The sequence below is a fragment of the Mastigoproctus giganteus genome, chromosome 8 (genome assembly GCF_048544385.1).
Source record: "Mastigoproctus giganteus isolate SK-2022 chromosome 8, ASM4854438v1, whole genome shotgun sequence".
Lineage (NCBI taxonomy): Eukaryota > Metazoa > Arthropoda > Arachnida > Uropygi > Thelyphonidae > Mastigoproctus > Mastigoproctus giganteus.
Window position 1 is genome coordinate 141,354,699 of NC_143582.1, and position 16,021 is coordinate 141,370,719.

A 16,021-nucleotide genomic window follows, 5' to 3' on the forward strand; every position below is an offset into this window, starting at 1 on the left:
GCGACATTCATATCAGGAGATAATTCACACCACCACACCTCAAGGTTACCTCCCCCGTCCCCACCGTTGATCAGTGCAGAGGTACATCAGATTTGGTTTCATCCGGGAATTAAATCGGTAGTTAAATGCACTGTACCTTTTTTTTTTTATAGTTTCCGGGTTGTTAAGGCTAGAGAAGTTTTCTCTCCTCGTGACCTCATTCGGTTTTTCAAGTTTCAAAACAAAAATAAATTACACAAGGTTGAACTTCTTAACTACATTTGTTATACAGCAGAAGTTTATTTTCGTTCTCATAAAATTGCTTTTATATTGGATTCTTCAGATCAATTACTAAATCAGAAAAGCAGTCCCTTAGACAAATGCAAAATGAAAAGTTAATGCTGATCGTGGCACTTTGGCATGGTATGCAAGGAACAGAGGCCGAAATCACAATCTGTTCTATTAACAGGAGCATCTGTTTCAGTCTCAGCGGTCATCAGTCTGGTTGATTGGAGAGCTGGCATTCTTCGTGCCCCATCACGAATTTTATGGGTTGTCCGCGTAATTGGCAGCCACTACAATTTCCACAATAGTTTACGTTATATATTCATAATAAATTCATTTTTTTTAATGGCAGCTTGTTGCTCATATTCGTATCTGTCTGTTCGTGGGCATTTTCCATTTCATGCGAAAAACACAACTCCCACCGCCCGAAATAACCACTTCAGTTGAGGCTAACTACAGATTCAATTGAAGAGGATTTTAAAAATACCTCCAGTCATGAACAGGAATCGAACCCATTATGATTTACAAAGTTATAATGGCTCGCAAAAGATGATTTTTTGAAATAAACTATCTTTTCATTAGTTATAGCAACGTTTGGTCATACTAATTATCATCAGAAAAATTATGACATCTCACAGCTAAGAGTGAAATCAATGACAGGCGAAACGAAGAAGATTCTTTATTGAAACGCTTAGAATGAACTCTACAACCCAATCAGATTGACGCCAGAATAGATTTCTTAAGATTATGTAAGAATCCTTAATATTTCAATTTAGTACATACTATTAAGTAGTAATTATTTTAACAGCTGCAAATGAACAAAATTTCTGGTGTATTTTCACCTTGTGAAATACTCAAATCACTGTCCTCATATGACGAACACGACGAATAGATTCCTTGACCTTCAAACCTGCAATGGCTTCTAGTGGCGTGGAGTTTTAAAAATATCGATTATCACTATTATTCTGTAATCTGGCATTCTGACTAGATAAGCCAACTGCAATATGAGAATCCGTAATAGTTGCTATGGCTACATAATCGTTTTGTCGTGCCAGTTCAAATCCTGCGACTATCTGAAGTTACTAAGTGTCAGAAGTGTTTGATATAATGGACAAGCGTTAACACTTCGAGGAGGATCAGAAGAACACAAACTCTTTGGGAGTATTTTGTAATGTTTATTTTATGTACGCACTAAATACTATAAAATGGCATTAGCGATTACGAAGCATTAATTTAATTACAAACGCTAATTTATAATTAAAACAACATGCTGTGATAGTATAAAAGAGGTACGCAAAGATTCTTTTTTAACAGGTTGAAAAGCATTGAACCATTTGAACGCGAATACTGTGATATAAAATTTAAATAAAATTCATAATTACACGAGCTTTCATAAATTTTGCTGGTCGTGAGATCGCGCAGTTTTATTCAAAGGGAATCTGAGTGAATAAATTTCTTTCAGCAATGGCGGTGTGCCCATGAGCCTCTTCTCACTTCGACACTTCTGGTGTAAAAGTTTACTCGACGATAATATATAGGGAATTATGATAATTGTCATGATCAATAATAATCATGGTCATTATCACTATAATTGATCAGCTGAACAGGAAGATCTGAGGTGGATGTACAACTGGTTTGAAATCCAGGAGCAGAAACTTGCAATAACGAAAGAAAAAAATATGGGTAATTACTCAACGTTTCGTTATTAAACAAGGAATATGCAAAGGGCTTCGTGATGTAAGAGAAAAAGTGGCGTAGTCAGCTGAACGGTTCATTAACCCCATCCTTAAACTGTTGCAGTTATAAATAAAATATATTTTCTATTTGTACTCTGGAAAGGCAAGTGGAGAGAACACAGCAATATTGTATTTTTGGAGCATCTCTTGGATTCAAACTCCTTGCATAACTGTGTACCTGCAAATGACCTTTCCCTACAGGCATCTTTAAGTAATACAATATTTGTTATTTACTTAATTAAATATAAATTTTTCCGGAAATAACGGATTGTAACTCCATCCTCTCTGTTCCAAATCCTTGCCATGGCTTAGGTGAGGCAAATTAAATTTCTTATAACGAATAATGCAATCGCAGTTTTTGTACTTCGGGTGTGTTCGGACGCCCATGCCATAATTACTGCCACTGGAAGGGTAATCTATTACGTATTACCTGCGTGTAGTACAGTATATTCTGGGATGTATAGTGATGATTTCGAAAGTGGATTCATAAATGGAATATATGAATTCTGCTGGACCATAGACAGGACGGATAAAGATTATCTCATCGTAGCTAAAGTCTAGAAAACACTTAAGGCTATATACCTTTTTATATTTGTAAGTTTTAATGCGGTCCAAGCTAACTCAAAAGCATAGGACGCTGCTGTATATATGGATTCTTGGGGAATCTTCTCAAATGCCGTGCTATCTGGGAAGACTGCAGCAGATCTCATACATGATTCTGACTTCGAGCCATCAGTGAAGACAGGCAAAGCATAATTTTTTAGCTAGATGGGCAGCATAGTGTTGTAATGAAGTTACATGATGGTTGATAGATTTTCCAGGTAGAAGGGGTTGCCTTCATGACTGAGCAACATTGTGTATAGTGATTAAAGAGTTCTAAGCAGCTCTTGGGCTTGAATACCAAAAGATCTGCTTGACAGTCCGATGGCTATTATAGAGATTTTCCCAGTGGCTCAGAAACGATCACCCAAATGGAAGTGGTCTGGCAAGGAATTTAGCTTAGAGGTTTACTGTAACAACATCTGCTTTCGTCGAAGCAACAATGGCAGTTCAGCTGCTTCAATGTATAAAATCTAAACGGCAGATGTCCAGAATGTTTCAGTAGCAATACGGATGGTGGACCGGATCTAGCCATCGGAGTACGCTGTTTCCAACTGAAGCATACGTCTAGGACCATACTCTAGTTTAGAACGCAGAATTCCATGGCAAAGTTTAAGTAAACATTGATCTAGCATCAGTTGTTAGGCAACTGGGGACGAGATCGTTAAAATATTCAGACCCTTCGTGCTCGTGCACAACACATCCGTAAATTTCGAATTTACGGATGTGTTGAAGAAATGTCATCATATTATCGAATATTTAGTCTCTGGATTTTTGAATGACGTTTTCTCAGAGCTTTAGTTCTGAAAAAAAGTTCTGATGGTGAAGGGTCCACTTCCAAAAAAAAATGTGTACAAAAACAGTTTAGTTGGATTTTTGATTTGGTAGTTGTTGGCGCATCGGCTTCTGTGGCCATATTGCACCTCCCAAGGTTTTTTGCAGTACTTTGATCCAAGCCCGAGGCGGGAATCGAACCCGCGACCTTTGGGTTGCCGGGCAGGTACTTTACCCACTCGGCTAGCCCGGTCGGCGTTTAGTTGGATGAAACATGAACACTTACCCACTGCCCAGGAATTAGGATGGTCAATGATGTGTTGAAATTGCATGCCTGCAGAAATGTGATGAAGCCATCAACAAAGAGAATGTTGATCATGACTGGAAGAAGTGTTTAATAATAGAATAAACTTTGATAGCAGAAAGCGCAAAAGCTAGTACTGATTTTTGAGGAGCTGCCATGGTATTTTGTACTAAGTAAAAGGGCCGTGACACAATCCTACATGAACTGGTTTGACAGGAAGTTTTCAATTAAAATTTCAAGGTGTCCCTCAAGCCCAAAGTTATAAATGTCTTAAAACAGTCGTGGGTTTGCTTGCGATGGTGGTCCATGACACAGTACGGCCCAAGTTCGTGAGATTGGGTTTTCAAGTGTCTGAACGATGGACAAAAACGTTTGTGAATGGAACTGTATATTTGTTGCGCTTAAAACAGTACGAAAAGGAAGGAATCAACTTTTTAAATTACTAATAATATATTAGATTAAATTGATTTTAAAATAAGGAAACAGTTGGCAGTCTCAAAAGATAAAATTCTTATTGAGAAAGTGCCTTATTTATTTACCTTGAATACCCATTATTATATGTTTTGTGCGCGCTTATATTTTCCTCTCAATGTGGTAGTTTCCTTTATTTTCTTATGGGGTTCTTTGCTACTTTTTTAAAAAATATATATCATTTGCTACTTATTTTTTATTTATTTTAATTGTAACAATAACCCAAAGTATTAATCAGGTTGTTATCCTTAACGAGTTGTTTGTCTCTTTGGCATTGTACTGTTTAGAAATAACACTTTCTTGGAAACAAAAAAAAGAAGAAGAAATCTAGCTGTTGAGACCTCTTTACAAACGAAGCTATAAATATTAATTGGCGAAGAGGGGGAAAAAGCCCTCAAGAGCTTCGAGTGCCTGCAATGGGATAAAGATTATTCTCTTTGAACCAGAGAGAAATCAACGTAGCATAAATGAAACCCCCACTGCAAAAGTGGGGTTTCCACTGTACGCTGAGTCGATTTTAAAAATTATGAAAATACATCTACTGGGAGTCATGTTATTGCAGCGGACTACCGGACAAATAAAACAACAATTGTCGGATTTCTATTGGGTAGATTTCAATTAAATTTGAAATTGTTCTACCAATCTTCTTAGAAGGCCAAAATGTAAATTTCATGAAAATCCGCTCACTGGGAGCAGAGTTGTTACATGCAGATGGGCATGGTGAGGACCATAGGGATATTGCGCACGTATATCCTAACGTGCCTAGAAAAGAGCATGACTAGTTATTGCAAAGATCTTGGTCTTTGCAATAACTAGTCAAAGACTCGAACTCTCATTGCAAGAATTAGAGAGTGTTAAAAGTCCAAGCTGTTCTGTAAAAAAAAGAAAAAAAAAAAGAACAGATTTGAAATTCATTTAAAACAGTCCACTGATATATGATGGTTAAACTCTTCTGACGGAGATAAAATATAGCGTATTCGTCCATTATTTGAGGTATTGGAGACTGCTTAACAATTAACTCGCTCAACACATCTGTTCAGATTAAGTGAATGAGTCTGTTATTTTAAATCACTGACTGATTCCAAAATCGACTTCTCAGTTATACCTCGAATAGGAACATCTCTGCAACACGATGGACTATGCTTCGCGTTATGGTTCACTTGGGGAAAAAAGTACAGACAGCAGAGATATTACGGGGGAGGTCACTTAACGTGCGGGTCTTCCCGGAGTCCCCCATAATTCACCTCTGGGAAGACAACTGCTCTAACTCTCATACGCCATCTCACACATTCCTTGTGAGAATGAATAACTCACCATATTTGTTCCACATGCTCAGTTTGTTTAATTTTTAAAACATTTCAATTAATTTACAATAAACTGATGTCACTGGTATTATTGACCACTTCCTTAATCAGATCGGATAATCCGCAGTCTATTGTTTATTAAATATTACCACGTGTACCCAAATCTGATTATGAACTGCGAATATTTTAATATGAAATTTTTTTTTGTCTTCATTCAGTTTTACTATAACTGACTCCCACTCTTGTATGACAATAAATAGAATTTATTTATTACATTCTCCTGGTAAATAACTCCAGAGGGCAAATTTGAGTTGAAAATATCTAATCAGCAGTTATCAAATTTATTCTGAGATAGTGGTTCGTTCGGCGGTAGTATAACCTACGGAGTAGGAAAGAGTTGAATTATGGTCGTCTTTACACTCCCTAGTAGCGACTATTTTCGCTTTTATTGCGGTATGTGCAACAGATGGTGAGCTGTACACAACAGAAAGTATGCTAATCAGAGGTATTATCATCCACAGAGTACTTACTTCGGGTTTATTCTGATCAGTCACGAGTTAGCTGGATTCAGTCTGCCCATTGAAAACATCAGCGAACTTCAGAGACGCAGATTATTATTCGTTGTAGACTGACAATTGTACTTTCCATTTCTCGGCAGAAGAATTCTGGAACGATGTGCTTTGGGGGATTGCAGAAATAACTGTAAGGGGACAAATATCTGGCGAATACTTGTTCCCTTGCTTGGTACATTCGACTTGATAAAGTGTGCAGCACAGATTATCTTACGAATAAGTGTTAACGCCTGTTCGCGTCAAACGGCACTAGGGGGTTTACCCCCATCTCCGCGTTGTTTTCTTTGTAATTGTACCAGTTCACTGGAAAGGTCAGAGATTGAAAAGTGTGTGGATCTTGTAAGTATAGTGTTGGGTATCGTTGTTCATCTGGCCATTTCGCTGCTGGACCCCTGCTGAGGCTCAACATTGCCCGCACTCAGCCCCGTGGAAGCAGCCCAGGTACCCAGTAGTTTTAAATATTTATTCTAGCAGGTCCTGCCATCTAATTTCCTGTGATTTCAGTGTCTAGGACCTATAAAAAATAATAATAAAAAAATTGGGCAATCGCTGGATAAGATGAAAGCCGAAAGGTTAATATCAACGCAGTTAGATTTGCACTTATGAATTTTGATAACTCTGTGGGGGCGTACGCTGTTAAGACAGAGTAGGGAGAGAGACTGAAGGCTGGGGGTCAATAGGAAAGGCGACCCCAGTGGGGCATGCCCCACCAGAAGGAAAAGAGGGCGGCGAGAGGGGGGGGAAGTCTTTCCTTCCAGGGAGTGTGGAAGGAAAGGCACCGCGCTAGGGCGCACTACAGGTCGTCATATGGCGCCTTTGCAGCATTGTCTAGTCCGGTGTAGTTGTCTTTTTCTTGATGGCTTCATTCCTGGAGTATAGCTCAGTCCAGTGGGTGTGACAACTCTTGTTACGTGACGGCAGTGTTTCTGCTGACTTGTTGGGTCCGACTAACCACAACACGCACAGGTCTAGGTCCCCTCCAAATGTGATTTTGTCTCTTTCTTCTTCCTTCGTAACATGGCTTTATGGTGTCAGTCCGGTGTCCGTTTCTTGTGGGGTGTTTGTCCCATCTTTGGTCGTTGAGTTTTCGTGTTGCACTTGGCTGGATATGCCTCCGCTATCTGTCTTCCTTCTGGAGAAGAGTTCTTGTGCATAGCGACTGAGGGCTGTGAAGTGTCTAATAGGTGGTGTTCCTCATGTTCGTTACGTATTGGATCCTTGTGATTAGGAGGCTTCTAAGGTCTTCATACAGCTCACACCCATGCATAATATACTGCCATGTTTCCTATTCTCCGCAAGTACAGCCAGAATCTATGATGTGTTCAGTTTGGCTTTGAATGGCCCATGAGTAGGAAGGTTGTGTTTAATCCCGGGTATAGCCACGCTGGGACCTTTGGGTATAGTTTGGTGACGTACGTGATGAATTTGCTTGTTATTACTCCCTTACTGGTTTTGCCATACCTGTGTCAAGTGATCAACTATTCTTTGTTTTTCTCTCTTCCGATTTTTGGTAATGTCGATGATAAAGTCATTTATCGTTGTCGGCGTTCCCTTGGATAGATGATACACAAGCCCGCAGCAACTTCCAAGTCCAGAGGTAAGATCCCTGCCAGGACCTGCAGTGCAATTGTGCTCACTGTACGACACGCCCTTATTGTGAGCAGAATGTATCTTACGAATAGCATTCCTACGAGTTCCTTATGCAAGAAGCACTATTTTGTGATTGGTAAAGAAATTCATGAAAACGGATGTACAACTAGTTGATCGTCAGAGAGTGGGTCCTGTGAGATCTGTTATTAATTGCGCTTAGGGGAGACACTGTTGGCTCTTTTTAGTACAAAATTAAAATTTTATTTATTTCTGGGACAACCGTTATCTTAAGTGATCTCATTGCTAATGAGGTTATAATTTTTAGTTCATTTATACCATCTAATTACCCCACGGGTTTTAAATATCAAAAATATGAAAGTCAGCAACAGACCGCGACATCTTTAAAATGAGATGAAATATCTCCAAAGAAAGAATGGGTTAGTAAGCATAAACCGTAATACAGATCTAAGTCAGGCATATATGACTTCTGCGACGTTGTTCACCAAGTGATATGAAGGAAGATGGCGATAAATTACACGAGTTGAACAACACTAAATGGGGCTGGCTAACTGTATCTATAGGTGAGTGGCTTCAGTCAAAAAGTTAAAAACATTTAATTACTTGTTGGTAAGAGGTTGAACGATACTCCAAACAGGTGGATTCGCCGTGTGCTCCATCGGCGACATGCAACAAAAGACAAACATAGAATTACTTGTGAGGAAAAGCAGGATAAACAACTTACTCGAACTCGTGCTTCCGTGAGGTTAGTCCACATGGCGATTTCCTCCCTTGTTGACATATCGGGATACCTGTTCCTGGCGAAAGTGGCCTCGAGCTCCTGCAATTGCTGGCTCGTGAAATGCGTTCTCTGTCTCCGTTGGCGTTTCTTCTTTTTTGGGTCGTCGTCACCGGAGTTGTCAGGACTCTCAGCAACTGCATTCGACGATTGTTTGTCACTGGTTGAGTCTGCAGAGAATGCAAATTTAATGAACTCAAGAACCAAACAGGGATAACATAAATATGCTAAAGATCAATATCGCTGTTAATATAAATAATACCATTCTTATGACATACTTATCCTCTTAAGTTTTTCATTCTTTCTTAATAATGTGCGATCGAAAATGGGAGTAAAGTTCATTTATAAAGAGTTACGGAAAGATGGGTGAATGCAACTGTCTAAGCCTTTATTATCGTAGTTATTACTAGTTAACAGAACTTCATAAAAAAGTTATGTCAAATACGAACTCGTTTATTCGCTGACTTATCGACAGCATTTGTGGGTCTTTTTCATTAATTATCGACAGAATTAAAGAGTAGACCAAGGAAATATTGCTTTTGAAATGGACTGTGCTTCTGAACTGTTAATACGTTTAAATACATTATTTTGTCTTTGATGTAGCGTCAAATTCACGTGAAGGAGACAGTCATTGAATAAAGGCGGTTGTATCCACCACGTTAGTCAAAAGTGTCTCCAGGATCCGTATCGAAAAAAACGTTCCATCGTTTCTAGCTTTAAGGAGGGACAGCGATGTTTCAGCAAGAGGGAACCACGACCGTACATAAGATTAATCTACAGCTGTTGCAGCACCAGCGTTTTCCACAACCACTAATTTTACCAAGGCGTCCGGTATCTCGCAATCTGTAGAAATCCTGCTGGTACCTAAGTAGTCCTCCTCTCACTCATATTGTTCAATGAAAGAATAACTCCAAATGTGAACTGAACCACCAAATGTTTCAAAAAAGACGTGTCCACTTTGTTCGTTAAGACATTCATTAACTCGATTTGTGTCGAACATGACTCTACAAAGAATATTGCAATAAAGATTTCTAATACGCTCATCAGTGGCACGAATACGAACTGGTGGTCTTATTCGGTGCAGGCCTATCTGGATATTTATTACTGAATGGTTCTTAGCATTGCAAAAATGATTTGGAAGCAAGGAACTATTCCAGAAGTAAATACACACACACAATGCCTTGAACTAAAGTAGAGAAGGCAACAACAGGCGGCTCAAGGTCAGTCACTTCGCTTCATGCTGCTCCCTAAGGCTGTGAAACAGAACGCGTTGCGCGTGACCTTGAACTGCCTGCTATAATTAATGCTAACTAATACGACTGCTGTCACAATGAAACTGCTTTATGCCACCAGTCTAAAAATATCTCCCTCATAACGTAAGGTCATGCTCTATTTTATTTAGTACACATTTCATCAATCGTTTAACTTTGAGCGATAAACAACCGAGAATGCTCATTTAAAATAATACTTTGCTATTGGTCGAGTCCTTAAAATAAGCACAGTCTACTTATTTAATTTTATTTTTGGAACCCTTTTTTTAATTAATAATAATCCTTATTTAGACAAAAGTATATAAAAGTATGGTCCTCTCTACAGTTACTGTTGCTCAGAAAAGCTTTGCTTAACATTAAATTCATTTATATTATAATCTAATTAAAGTATCAATTCTAATGCTGAACCTATTTACAGAGAACACAAGCGATTTAATTGCACGGGACACCCTTTATCGACACTCATTCAAAGAAGTCAGAGAAGCGATCCAACAGAAATCAAATGGCGAATTTTACAAACTGCAGCTCAAAAAGATTAAAAAATACAAACAACATAAAGAGATTCAAAAGGTCAGAATTATAACTTATGAAGTTTTTTTGTGATGTCAGTTAATATCCGGATATTAATTCTTTTCTTTGGGGTGAAAGGAACGTTCAGATATTGAATCCAAGTTACAGAGCAGCTAAGACGAATAATAGGATCAAATAAAAAATACATAGACTACAAAACTATGGTTGTATTCAGGGCGCTGAAGCAGATTCTCATGCGCTTTTCTCCTTTGGACTAATGTTTTATCTCTGTTCCTAAAAGAAGGAAAGATTAGTCGGGAGAACAAGCATTGTGAATGACATACGGAGGCTTAACATAAGGGAGTTCGAACCTAAGTGGATATAATGGTAGGATGGAAGAAGTCGGTAACATAAATGGATAACAACAGGAGTGCTAGCATGGGAAAGCAACCCAACCAAGATCAAACTAAAATTGGGCTGTCATTTACAAAAAAATAAATAAATAAAATAAGAACACAGTTACAAAATCCCGCGTGAAATGCTTCTATCTTTGTTTTCCAAAATGTGACGCAAAAAGAACGCCATTACATCTTAAGAGAAGAATACAAAAGATACTCAGAGGAGACAATATTCAATAAAGTTTTACACTGTCCATGGTGTTATTGCTTTATCAGATTGATGGAAACACGGCAGGTATCTTTCTCAGAGGAAGATATCTATACTTTATCTGGAATATCACCAATGTGATACTCTAAATAAGGTACAGAATTAGGAAACTATAAAACTATTGTGACATGAGGTAGTCCTTCTCTATATTAAGCTCCGATAGCAGCAGTTTACCCTCACGGATTGCAGAGTGGGTATGACAGCGATCACCTTGCAGAACGGGATTATTGAGTTCGAATCCATCCCGGCAACAGGGAAGGAATTTCAAGAGCTTTTTTTTTCCTTCTTCCACAGTGGACGAGTTAGTCGAGGGGCTCCTGATTTTCCCCGCCAAGAAACTCGGGGTTTTCATCCAGCAAACAGGAAGTTGCGCACAGAATACATGGCACAAATACACAGACGATTCATATCCCTAATTTCTTTTTGGTCTAAATGTGAAACAACCAGACAAATAATCTGTAGTATATTGGAAGAAGTGAAAGATGCTATAAAATCAATGAAAAATGGCAAAGCAGCAGGACCCGATAAAGTCACTATTGAAAGCTGGTTTGTAAAGCTCTACCCAAACTATTTTCATAATGCCTTATACTTAAAGTCCTTGCGAGGTAAAATGTGGAAGCTATAATATTGCACAAAAAAGGTGACAAGTAACCAATAAGCCTATTGCCAGTTGTTCACAAAGATACTTTCAAGAAGAATAGGCACAATACTTGATGTAGCACAACCAAAGAACGGCTTCGTTAGAACGGATCACATCCAAACAGTGCAGCAAGTTGTAGAGAGGCACAATGAATACAACCTTCCATTATGTAGCCTTCATCGACTATGAAGAAGCATTCGACTCAGTTACAAAACAAGCAATAATTAAACGCCCTAATCAACCAAGGTGTAGATTGAGCTTACGTCAATTCTTTCCCATCAATATATGAAAAGCCGATTGCATCAATATGGGTTAACAATGATAAAGTTCAGGTCAACGTAGAAAAAGCAGTGCGACAAGGAGACAGTCTGCACAAAACTATTTTCTACATGTTTAGAAAATATTTTTTTACAGCTAAATTGGGATAAAGATAAATGGAAATTACCTGAGTCATGGTTTGCAGATGATATCGTTCTCTTTCTCCAATGAACTGGAAGGACTGCAGCATGAAAGCAAGAAGTTTGGTTTGAAGGTGAATACCAAAAAACAGGTTACTGCCAATAAATTTACCAGAACAAAGAAAAATCATGGCCGATGGACAAGAATCTTGGTCAATTTCAACAAATGGAAATGGAATGGTGCATAAAATTGTGATGGCAAGCATTTGGTAAGCTTAATATAGTCTTCAAGACAAACATGCAAGCTATCTCAAACGAAAAGTTTTTGATCAGTGTATCCTCCCTGTCCTAACGTCTGGTTTTGAAACATGGACATTGAATTCCAAGGCTTTTACAGAGACTGAGAGTCACACAGAGCAGTATGGGGCGCCCAATTTTGAACTTGACCGAAAAACATGTGTACGAATTTGCCAACAGACTAAGGTCTGTGACATCATTGAACGAAGAAAGCGCTTAAAATGGAAATGGCCAGGTCACGTATCAAGAAGAACCGACAAGTGATGGACCATATTAAATGGATACCGCTTGACTCTAAACGCTCAAGAAAAAGACCAAATATGAGGTGGATCGATGAAATTGTGACATTGGCTGGTATACAATGGCAACAGAGAGCACAGGACCGCAGTTGGAAACTTGTTGAGAAGGCCTTCATCCTGAAGCCAATTGACAATGATATCGGAAAGATGCAGCCATTGGTTAGTCAGTTGCAGGGTCATTCATTTCAACATCAAAATGAAAAATACGAACTACAGTCAGTCGAAATCGAAGAAAGGAGTTAACTGGACAGTAGGTTCATCAACCATTTACTGCCAACTGTTAAATTTTCTACGTATCAGTTCCTGAGCAGCCGTTTTTATGAAGCAAATATAATAAATAATTTCATATAATACCCCGCTTTATAAGTAGCGGTTTGCAAAACTATCCTTCTCATTCAGATAACATTCACAGATGCCTTTACTAAAACTCATCTAATTTCTTTGGTAGTATTTTAGGAGTCTTAAATCTGCACTATACAGCTACTCTACTTCCTTTCTGTTACCTTTTCACGTTATCTTATTATACTGGTATTTTTCTCTAGAAGCATGAAAGTTTCCCAAATCTAACCTTATTTTATATATAATTAGGTTGAATTTGGGATATTATATGTATCCCAAATCCAACTTGTTATAGCATTATAACAGATGCTTGCAATTTAGTTATCGACATACCGCTTTCATAATTTTATGAAGAATTCAATTAATAATTCATATTTTTCTTTTCATCGTGTAATATAATGTAAATTTTTAGGCGAATATGGATGTGTCTTCCTCAGTGATTGGGGAATCTGCCATGCAGTACTCACTTATCGACAAACTCTCTGGAAAAGTTTGAAAAAATTATAAATACTTTCTTTGGGAATTTCGGTGGAATCTGATCGCATTTGTTTTATTCTTCCAAAGTAAGCCCCAGCTAATCCTTGAGGACATCACGGTGGTTATGATCTCTGTCCCTTCTTGTGTTTTTTTTTTTAAGAAACCCCCAAAGACGAAAGGTGTTTGGGGGTTTCTTAACCTATAGTACTTAGTACCGTGCATGGGTTGCAGGAGATGGGGAGGAAGGGAGGAGGTAAGCAAAGTGGTGGCATTGCACCGGTTGATGAGAGCCATCTACCACCTAGTATTAGTACATATTAGTATTATATTATAGTGTTGTATTATTAGTGCTACCGTGCATGGGTTGAGGGAGAAGGGGGGGGGGGATGCCGGAACCTTTGCTCTAGAGACAAAACATGGGTTTCACCACTTCAAGTCTCCAATAAGCAAAGTGGTGGTTGATGCACCTGTTGATGAGGGTCATCTGCTACCTATTATTAGTATTATTTTATATTAGTAATAGTCACTGTATATATATATATATATATATATAAATAAATTTCTAAACATGTAGTTCTCCGTTGATGATAAAGCATCGACTGTTCCTTGCAGGAAAACTGGCAAAACTTACTGAAGTTTTTCTCTTGGAATTATAAATATTTCATTTAATATTATTTATATATCTTTCACTGTTTAAGTTTTCAGGAGTTTGCAGTTAATTTTCATGCAGGAATGTTATCTTGCTAGGCTGTTCTGAAATGTAGTCAACAGCTTTCTTTAATGATAATACTTGAACATCATCCAACTATGCAACCAAACTGCACAGTTGGCCGGCGTAGATGTATCATGGCTTGAGGAATGTTTTCATGGACATCACTGGAAACCCCCCCCCCCCCATCTCCACTGCAGAACTTTCAACTCCCGATTCTACCTCCGCATTGTTTCGGACCAAGTCCCGCCCTACGTGATGACCGTGTATGTAGATGGTACTGGACACTTTAAACAAGGCAACGTATCACAAGGCCAGCATTGTGCAGGAATGGTTCTAGGCTCACGTACAAGCATTCTGTGTGCTCCCTTGGCCGCCAAATTCATCCAACATAATCCAATCGAACATTCGTGGGATGCGGTGGAACGCAGCATTCGCTAGTGCCTCGCTCCGTTGCCCAACTTCGGGAAGTCCTTCTGTCCAGCTGGTCCAGAATAGCTGAGAACACCTGCGTTCTCGTGGAGTCACGCCACGCCCGGTGCAAGCTGTTATCACGGGGAAAGATGGCCTAACAGGTGGTAAATATATTTTGGCTCATGAGTGTAAGCTTCCCTGCATCATTTGCCACTACTCACACCACCCTGAAAAGGAAAGTAAATTTTTGTATTTTAGAAAATGTTTCTTATTAACAAGGACATGTTTAGAATACATCCCCTACCGCACAAAAGGTGTGGTGACATTTTTTTCAGCTTGAGAAGTTATTTTATTTTCAGTCTCTTTTTTTTTTTCCCCAATTACTTATCATAATGAGCCGAAATATGTAAAGCATATTTCAGCTGAACCGGCATACGTTGTTTGAAGTCCGATATGCAATCTTGCAGAAATCTGTGATAATGCAACAATTTCATATAAAAAAAAAAAAAAAAAAAAAGACATTAAGGGCATTCGTGAATCTCCACATGCATAGCAGAAGTTAAACTCATCCAATCGCATAAATAAAAATGCGAATATCAAAAGCGGAATTTATAAAAAATAATCATCGAATATGATGAAAAGATTCCGGGCATTTATTCAAGAAGTTTGACATTTTCAACGTTTATTATAAATTTTTATAATTAAACGATCTAAAAGTAAAAGAATTAACAACAATCGAGTCTCTCACTATTGCGGGGAAAGTGTAAAGCGTATAAGTTGACTCACACGCGCTGTTCGCACGGTCCACGGTAGCGCAGTTGTAGCGCGCTTGTTCGCCGAGTGGAAGGGCCTGGGTTCGAATCCAGCAGAAGGTATTCAGGAAGTTTTCTTGCCTTCTTCCACTCGGCGCCGAGTTAGTCGATCTCGGGCCGTGGAGTGAGGTTTCCTCCGGGTACTCCGGTTTCCCCTCACACACCTAAAATCGACAATCGGTCACACACGCAGTTACAGACCACGACACTTCGCGTTTCTTGAAATTTCAATGCCCCTTTTAAGGGGTGTTGAACTTTCAAGATCCTCCTACGGGAACTACCCCCGCCCGGGAGAGGGTAGTTCCTTGCTCCCACCAAGAAAATGTTTAACTACTTTATTCTAGATTCAAACATTTGTTGAATCTAGAATAAAAAAAAAAGTTTATTCTAGATTCAACAAATAAATATTTCAAGGGCTCTGGGAATACTCACTTATAGTTTGCATCACCCAAGATTATTCTCATTCGTGATTATAATTGAATACGTTTTTCAAATCGAAATCTAATACACTTAAGTTTTCAGCCTATTTTAAAATTATATACTTTGGCGAGTGTCTTCAGGAAGTCGTTTTCTTAAAATTTAACGCTTCTCTCTCGAGTGCTACACTCTCTCTTTAACGAAATACAAACTGATTTAGGGAGCTTTGTATTCTGCACACAACCCACTGATCTATATTCCCATGTTGTTAATATTAGCTGATTACAGATGCTTAACCGAAGGAATTAATTTTCCTTCAAGAAGGAGAAAAAAGAGCTTATTAGCTGCGGAAACCGCTACA

General features: G+C 38.6%; 1 protein-coding gene across 2 annotated transcripts in view; it reads right to left on the reverse strand.

Annotated features, from left to right (window-relative positions):
* The window catches only part of LOC150081862 (pituitary homeobox x-like), a 195,391-nt gene that overhangs the window by 81,843 nt on the left and 97,527 nt on the right, over window positions 1-16,021 (reverse strand). For both annotated transcript variants that reach the window (XM_090379772.1, XM_090379771.1), the window contains exon 2: window positions 8,358-8,581. In XM_090379772.1, the coding sequence (XP_090235898.1) occupies window positions 8,358-8,581 (224 nt within the window). The remainder of the gene's footprint in view (window positions 1-8,357; window positions 8,582-16,021) is intronic.